The following is an 8,878-nucleotide window of genomic DNA, read 5'->3' on the forward strand; positions in this document are numbered from 1 at the left end:
TTCAGCAGATTGATTTCTTAATGACTGAGGCTTGATACTGTGCTACTCCACACACTATTGGACATGCTGTAACATCTTCAAGCAGAGACATTCTAAACCCCTTACCTCAAATGTGACATGCAGCCAGACTGTTTCGTCTGGTTTGACCCAAGTTTGCCACCTACTGGTCAGAGCGCTTATTAAAACCCAACGTTCATTTTCTTTTGTCCTCTGCTTGATCTAGCAACTGGGCTACCTACACTCTGGAACAGTGAATACCAGCCCTCCCCAATGCCATTAAAAAGCCAATATTTACTGTGCTGTTACTTGAGAAAGTTCAGTTAGCTCCTGTCTGCAGGAACTAAAAGCCCATGGAACAAGATACCAAAGACGAGTAAGCATTGTAACAGCCACCCACGTAACACCGACACGCATTTTCAATTATATAAGTCTGCAGTTGGGATAAAGATGAAACTCACTGGACTTATCCGTTTTATATGTAACAGAAGTATTATGGTGATGCACATTATATTTTCCTTGCTGCTGGAAGCAACAATAGGAATCCTGCTGGTGATCAGCTTTTTCCCCCCCTCACACTGACACTGGAGATTGAATCATTCCAACCAGAAAGATTAGAAGATTCACTACAACTGAATTCAGTTTAAAGAAACTGCTCCAAGTCTTGCAGATTAAACTCAGCTGCTCAGTAGCATAGCGCTCACTTTCAGACCAGCAGAAACTCCCTTGTTATTTTCTGTGCTTGGCCAGTAGAGGGCACTAACAATCACTGTCTACCCCTTTCCAAGTTATATGGATGGCATCCAAGCACTTAAATATGCTTCCCTCCCATCCCAGCTGCCCAATGTGTGTATATATAACATACAGAGATTTAAAAATACAACTTGCCTGTGGCTAGCGAGCTTTTCCTGCAAGGACAGCTTTCCACTCACCTACAAGAGAAAAAGAGTCTTTTTGGTTTTATTTAAACAAACTGATGTCTTGCCAGTAGAGTTCAGCTGGTATTTAGAGCACTACTGTAATGGTGATAGAGGAGATACTGGAAAAATATTTTAATCACTTTGAAAATTACTTCTTGAGTCCATACCACTTCCATTATTATGTGAGTAAAGCTAATGTTAAAAGTAAATACCTTTATAAACAAACATAATAAAACTATCTGAAAGTGCAGGACTATCTAGTATCATTATTAGACAATATAAATTTTAAAATAATTTTTCCTTACAAACATATTAATGACAACTAAGTTTTAGAACAAGCAGCAGAAAATTTGGTCTGTCGACATTTTGATGTTTAGATCTATATAGTGTATAGTGCTTCATACCTACTCCTGGTTCCAAAGGGTTAATAAGACTAATTATCATTTGATGACAATCATGATTGTAAAATTATATGAGTATGATTTACAAAATATACACACAATTATATACATTTTTAAATAATATGATATAATTAAAACTATATACTTGTAAGTCAGTCCAACATGAATTACGCTAACTATCCAAGAGTTGGATTTTGTTGTGCATCTCCCATACAGTGAAGTGGATTTGTCTTATTACAAACTAGGGGGAAATTGGACTGATTATGCTCTGAAAGCCTAGAGCATATTTTTTCTACTTATTTACTTGTGCTACTACAAAATAAGTATGCAATGAGAACAGTCAGAAGAACTCAACATACTTTCCATCTAGTTTCATCGGCGTATGCAAAGGTGCCATCCAAAGATTTAATAGCTGTCTGTCCATGGTCCTTATGAGAAGGTAGGATGGTAGCTGAAACACAAAAATACTTCATGTTAACGAGCCCCACATAAAGAGTTATTCCTAACTAGTACTGTTTTGAGTAGGTAGTCAATAGTCAGCAATTTACTGAATGTGTCTGCCATTACAGTTGCCTTTTTCAGCTTATCAAACGTTTGGAGTTGTAACATGCTGTACAAGTACTAATACAGAGCACTTTAAATGGCTTTGGATGTTTTCCTTTATTTGAATAAAAAGAAGTCCTGTTAACTTCTCTAGCCTCTTACCTTTACTATCCTCTCTAGATACAGGATAACTATTTTCCTTGCCTCCTTCTAAGCATTTCTTTTTAAGAGAAGAATTTGCATCCTCTTCATGTAAACGTTCGTACCCATGTCGTCCATGCTCCTCAACTGGAGTGTCATCTGTAAGATCGGAGTCCTCTTTCTTCTCCCATGTCCTGTTCATCTCAGAGTTACCCTGCTTCTGAGCATGAGGATCTGCATGTTCAAAGAAGCCCTCAGATCTCTTTGCGTGCTTTTTCTTCTTTTTCTTCTTTTTCTTATGTTTGTAAATCTCAGCATCGGAAAGGGTCATAGATGCATCTGAATCCTGGTAATGTCTGAAGAAACCCACCCCCAAAACCAAGAAAACAGAAAATTTAGAAGGCAGCTATTCATTTGTAGAGAGAACAATAATCTAGACTTGGCTACAATCTATTAAAATTTGGCAGGACAAACTCAAAATAAGAAACCATATCTTCTTTTCTTAACTCCTTTGCTGCTCTGCTTAAAGCAGTGGAATGATGTTTAAGTAATGGTAACAAAGACAAAGGAGGATGGAAAGGCTTCCATACAAGGAGCAATTGAAAAGGCTTAGGTCTCTTCAGCTGGGCTGAGATGTTAGGCAGAAGAAGAAATATGACTGCAGTCTATAAAACAAGGAACAGTTTGAAAAAATTATATAGAGAAACAGTTCTCCTGTTTATCTAGGAGAATTAGGAAGCGCTCAGAAGAAAGATCTGGCAGCAGTTTTTAAAACTTTTTAAAAACAAAATTGATAATTAGTACATAATAGTACTTCTACAATTAAATGGATTTTGAAGCAACAGAAGAAAGGAAAATACCCCAAAATAAAATCGCTAAAAGAGTTTCTTGAACCACAGCGACAAATTCTTTCTGGGTTACCTGCTATCTTTCTCTCTGTGTTTGTCTTTGGATTTTTTCTTTTTCTTTGATTTCTTGTGTTTTTTCACCTTTTGCTCCTCTGAAGGCTCACGCTGCAGGGTCTTTTTGCGCTCCCTTTCTGCCTCACTGTCACTCTCGTCTCCAATAGGGCATCTTCTTTTTCTGTCCTTTACGTCCTCATATTTGAGGCAAGAAGTCTCAAAACTGGAAGTGTTTTCTCCCGCTGTAGGTGCACTTTTCTCTGAGGAATACTTTTCAGAATGCTGGGGGGGTGCTGGGCAATGGTGAAAGTCTCCTTTGGAGCTGCTGAAGTTGCGTTTCTCTCTCTCCTTAGTGGCTGGCTCATGAATCCATCGCGTCTTGTAGTAATAGTCCTTGTATGACCTAGGGTCATAAACGTGGCTTGGTTTCTCATACTCTCTGTCCACGTGAGAGAACTTTCTCTCTCGATTGTCTCTTGGCGCATGGAAAGGATAATAATCATAGTAATATCTACCTTTGTCCCACCTTCGTGGGATGTCTTGGTAATACCTCTCTCTATTCCAAGAGCCTTCTCTCTTCGGAAGGTAATACCAACCCCCGTCCTTATCATTTTGTTCTCTGCTGTGGGATCTGTAATCAGGATACCTTCCGGAGCTTCTGCTGCTTCTTTCATTATGCATGAGTTTGTATTTGCTCCCATTGTCATGGTGCTTCTTGTAGTGATGATCTTGCTTCCCCCTCTCACTGCTGTACGTTCGTCTCTTTCTGGAGTCACGACTGTCCAGTTTCTCCTCGTTTTCAGAGTGCCGTCTCTTTTTACAGTAGTGCTCCCTCTCCATCTTCTTGGTGGTGCAGACCTTTTCTTTACCTGGAGAATGTGTCTGAAGTTTTTGTCTTTCTGTGTCTTCTCCAAGTTTGTCATTATCGCTCAGTCCCTCATTTTCCTTAGAATAGCTCTCTAGAACCTTGCTCAGTTTTGTAGGAGAGTCCACAGCACTTTGTCCCTCTGGATAGTCACTAGTACTGTGCTTTGTTTCTTGGCATTTGTCTGTAATGTTTAAGGTAGAAAGCTTTTTGGAACTACATTCACTGTCAGACTTTATAAGGGAGCTTTGTCCCAGTTTCTCTACAGTCTCTGCAGGCCCTTTGACGTGCAGAGGAGCCTCCTTTAACATCACCTTTGCTTCTTTTGGTCCTCTTGCCTTATCCGCAGACTCCTCAAGAGCACGTTCCTCTTCAGTGCCCAAGGTTCTCTTCTTAGCTTTATGCTGATCAATGATGTCAGAATGATCCTCCTCCTTTCTCGCCACAGTATTCTCTACAATTCCTTCTTTGGTAGAAATGGTCTCAGGAGCTGATGCAGCAAAGGGACCCTGGCTGTTGCAGCAATCGTTGGGAATACTGTGATCGGTTTTTTCAGTTCCAGTTATACTGCACAAAGAGAGAAACATGTGACTTTTCAGCAGAAATAGACAATACTCTGTAAGATGCCTGCTACAAGTAAATAAATTGGGAAGGAGCTGACTGTTCCTGGAAGACATTCCATTTCTTTCCTCAGCTCCAGAGGAAGGCTCTTTTATATGCTGTCCATCTCTTCATTGCTGTCTTATAACTAGAGCCAAGTGTCCTCCCCCTTGCTTTTCCCCATGAAAATAAGAAATATCGTAGGGTAATATAGTGAGTTTCTTCCTTCCTCCCAAAATACAGGTGTCAAGAATTTACACTCACTCCTAACCAGAGAGTGCAGAACAACTGGAATTATTCTTAAACAGCTACTTTTCTCACTATGTATTAGTTTTGTATTTCATTCCATTGTCATGATGCTTCTCATACTGATGATTTTGCTTCCTCCTCTCATTGCTGTATGTTTATGTCTTTTTGGACTATCCAGTACAATATTTTATTCTGTACAATTCTACAGAATTCTACAATTCTACACAATTCTACAGAATTGTACAATTCTGTACAATATTCCTGCACTGACCTAAAACTTTTCATTTAAATAGTACCAATAATTAGATAAATTTAAAAAAATTGTATAAAATGACTATTATTTTACCTTATATCCTCTGATGAAGTTTTCACCTGGCTGAATTTGAATGATTCTAAGATTTTATCTTCAGGGACTGAAGGTAAAGTTGCACACATCTACAATTAAAAAGATATGTTAATATATAGAAAGAATAGTGATTGGATCACTTATAACATCTTAATCAAAGGATTCCAGAATACTTTACAATATTTAAACTGCTAGAAAAACTCTGTACTTAGATTATTGTTGGTGCAGCATCCCAAGGGCGCAAAGAGGCATTTTCTGCAACTGGTCTAGGTCTTACCTTAACCCACCTAGACCAGGAGTGGCACATGCAATAGTTTGCCGTTTGCTACTTTCAGGAGCTGCAAGGGGGGAGCCTGACAAAAGGAACTTGGGGTGTGGGAGAGGCGGGTGGGTGGGACTGGGAAGGATGTGGGTCTGTGGGGGCAAGGTGAAATTAGCACAGTTCTGGGGCTGCACTGTGGACATGCACAGGTGTTCAGGAGATTGGGTTAACCCAATCTTGATCTAGAGTTCATGCATCCACTCAGGTGCACCAATTTAGATCAGGCATGCCATTTTTTGTCCAAATTAAACCTCCGGAATGCCTGCACAATTGGGCATTAAATCAACCTCATTCTGGTTAGGCTGATCTAAATATAATGCCTGTACATACCCGACAATTCATTAACTCACAATTTAAAAAGTGAAATATGTCAGAATAATATACACTGGGAACTTCAGCAGAATTAAAGATGAGCAATATCAACGAAAAAATCCGCTTAAGATTCTGGTAAGAGTACTATTCATAGAAATAGACTCATTAACGGTCAAAAGTGGTTAGGATCTCTTAACAGAAAGACTGCACATCAGATAATACAATGACCCCGTACAAACTTTGGTACAACACTGACAGCACTTCAATTTTTTAAAGCTCCACATTAACATTAATGGTCATAAACTACTACAAGACCGTTTCAGGCTGGACATAAGGAAAAATGTCTTTACTGTCCGAGCCCCCAAGGTCTGGAACAGCCTGCCACCGGAGGTGGTTCAAGCACCTACATTGAACACCTTCAAGAGCAAACTGGATGCTTATCTTGCTGGGATCCTATGACCCCAGCTGACTTCCTGCCCTTTGGGCAGGGGGCTGGACTCAATGATCTTCTGAGGTCCCTTCCAGCCCTAATGTCTATGAAATCTATGAAACATTCATTTTTCTAACAAGTCATCTAGAACAATTGTAGTCTTAGAACAGATAATGATATTTATAATCTGCTTCAAAAAGAAATTCTAGCTCAAACAAACATAACTCACTTTTCCATGCAATCCATTCATTTTAGGAAAGAAAGTCTCTGTAGTTTTAAGAGCCTTGGTTTGGCAAGTGGAATCATCAAGTTTCAAATCATTGTCTTTAGAATTATTATCTAGACAAATAGCACCATTGACTTTGTCACCATTGACTCTGTCAGTTTTTGGCAGTTCATGCTGGGGTACCTCCTTTTCAGCATCTTGACAGGAAGAACAGGAATTCTGCAATGAACTAGCTACACTTCCAATCAAAATTCCATTTACAGGTTTCTTGTGTCCATTCTCCTTAACTAATGCCTTTGAATCTTCATCAGATTCTTCTGAAGATTCTGCACCATAAGGGACCAATGTGCTGGAGCTTAGCTTAGACTTGCCATTCAGTACTGCTTTAGAACAAGCTTCACTAGTAGCCAATTGTTTAGGTACTTTAGTAGCAACTGACATTGTAGAAGCACTTGAGGTAGACTGTACTGCAGAGGAATTAGTAATGGTGGATGAAGGAACAGGCTTGCTCAGACTCTCCAAAGAGCTGTTATGAAGATTGGGTTGGACCAGGCTTTGGCGAGCAGGCAGTTTGTTGTGAATACTGATAGTAATCTTCTGTTTTTTTGAAGGATCAGGAATAGTGGGTCGGTTAATTGTCCAGTTTTGAATGGAAGTTGAAGGAGGCGCCGAATTTGGCCTGGTTAGGGTAACGTTGCTAGCACATACCACAGAACTGCTTGGAGTTTCTTTTAGTGACCCAGTTCCATTTAAATGGCCAGAAGTCTGTAATTAAAAAGGATACATTTTATTGTGATTTCATGTAAATACACAAAGCTGACATCCCAAAACATAATAGTCTTGACTGATGTTTTTGGCATCTATATAAAATCTAGCTAAAGCAAAGGTGGGCAACCTATGGCCCGTGGCTGGATCCAGGGGCAAAAGTTCAGTCCAGTGGCCCAAGGTGGCACATGGGATTGGGCAGCTGTACTGAGCCACCCATCCCTGGGTTTATACTCACTTAAGAGAAGCAGGGTAAGTGCAGGCAGCTCAGCCCTCAGGACAGGGTGAAGATTTGCAGCCATGGTAGGGGGTAGTTAGCAAACTCCAGCCTGCTTCAGGAAAAGGTTGTTGACCCTGACCTAAAGTATTACCTTAATCAGGTGGGGAGGAAGCTGTGGTCCAATAAATCCTGATACGGTTTGCTTGCTATTAACTACCCGCTGACTAATAGCTGGACGGGGAGAAGACTGTCCTGGAATGGAATAAATGAGTTCTCCATTTTTCACATCAGAGGACCTGCAGAAGTGATAATATTTACTGAGATTTGTTCTTTGTGCCCAACACATCTAATTCATACAGTAGTTTATATGAAATACTACAGACCCCAACTAAGACGAATAAAATTAGGTAACAGACCTAAAATACCTTCTTACCCGATTAATAACTCAGTCTCCCAATTCTTCCCCTCCCCCAGATGATTATGTATAGCTGATTGAAGGGTTTTATCTGTACTAGATTCGCTTCACCCACCACTGAGTAGCCAGCTAGAGTGTGGCAGATAACATTAAACAATTTATACTAGCTCAACAGTTTAGGCTGAAGTGACTTAAAGCACCAGGACTTCAGGGACAACACTTCAGGCAGAAGAATAGGAAAAATGACAGGGACAGGAAAATAACTGAATTTTGAATAAATTTGAGTAATTATTATTACCTGATATAAAAAAGCATGTAAGCTTGCTGATTCAGGACAGTTCTGATATCAGTGATGGCTACAATGGAATCATTCATCTGGTACCACTGTGCATTACAGCTCTGAAAATAAAAGGCAATGACATTTTTTAGATTACTTACAACATATTTGCTAAAAAAAAAAAACCAAAACAAAACAAACCCCCCAAAACAATAGAGGTCACTGTTCAACTACAACAGAGCAAAAAGCACCCCATAATATAGCCTCATTCCTAAGATATTAGCGTACAATTATCTAAAGATATTAGTTACCACTGATAGTTGTTAGTGAATGTTTCTCTTCACCAGTGCAGATTTTATTCTAGAAAAGGAGCTGTTCTTAGAGGCAGTTAATTGTTTAGAGGATCTGCTGGCTAAAACACCACCCCTATAAGGATCCACAGAACTGTCTCAAACACAAGAGCAAGGGGAGATCAAATAAAATTGACAGTGAATTCACATACTGATAAAAGGATTTTGTTTAAAGCCCAACACAATCTGTAGAACTCATTGTCCTAACATACTGACACCAAGAGCTGACAATGATTCAGAGGAATAATGCTTTACCTAGATGAGAATACTCACAGATTAAAACATATTTATAAGGGGTCTAGATCTTACTTCAGATTACAAACCACCCCCTCACCAGAGAGATCAGAAAGAGACTGCCCCAAAGTCAAGCTGGTCTGCAGTTGGGTCCCTTTGTGAGTATCTTGCTAGCACCTAGTACTGGCTACTGTTAAAGATAGGATATTGGATTGAATAGGACATTGATTCAATAAGACATGGCAACCTCTATCTTCCTAGCAGTGTTCAACTCCAGAAAACCAACTCATGTTCAGTCATGTGACCTATCACATCATACTACAGGCAGTTGGCCAAAAAATGCTGCAACTTTATTGGTCCTGA

At 39.7% G+C, this 8,878-nt stretch overlaps 1 protein-coding gene across 4 annotated transcripts in view; it reads right to left on the reverse strand.

The window, feature by feature from the left end:
* The window catches only part of USP42 (ubiquitin specific peptidase 42), a 29,512-nt gene that overhangs the window by 12,450 nt on the left and 8,184 nt on the right, over positions 1 to 8,878 (reverse strand). For 2 of the 4 annotated variants that reach the window (XM_025213116.1, XM_014523577.2), the window contains exons 11-18: positions 7,953 to 8,053; positions 7,391 to 7,535; positions 6,258 to 7,019; positions 4,965 to 5,053; positions 2,924 to 4,336; positions 2,024 to 2,358; positions 1,678 to 1,769; positions 886 to 929 (exon numbers count right to left, since the gene is read on the reverse strand). In XM_025213116.1, coding sequence (XP_025068901.1) covers positions 886 to 929; positions 1,678 to 1,769; positions 2,024 to 2,358; positions 2,924 to 4,336; positions 4,965 to 5,053; positions 6,258 to 7,019; positions 7,391 to 7,535; positions 7,953 to 8,053 — 2,981 coding nt within the window. The remainder of the gene's footprint in view (positions 1 to 885; positions 930 to 1,677; positions 1,770 to 2,023; positions 2,359 to 2,923; positions 4,337 to 4,964; positions 5,054 to 6,257; positions 7,020 to 7,390; positions 7,536 to 7,952; positions 8,054 to 8,878) is intronic. The other 2 variants (XR_001358645.2, XM_025213117.1) reach the window with 2 other exon arrangements.

This window comes from Alligator sinensis, unplaced genomic scaffold (genome assembly GCF_000455745.1).
Source record: "Alligator sinensis unplaced genomic scaffold, ASM45574v1 scaffold990_1, whole genome shotgun sequence".
NCBI classification, from domain to species: domain Eukaryota; kingdom Metazoa; phylum Chordata; order Crocodylia; family Alligatoridae; genus Alligator; species Alligator sinensis.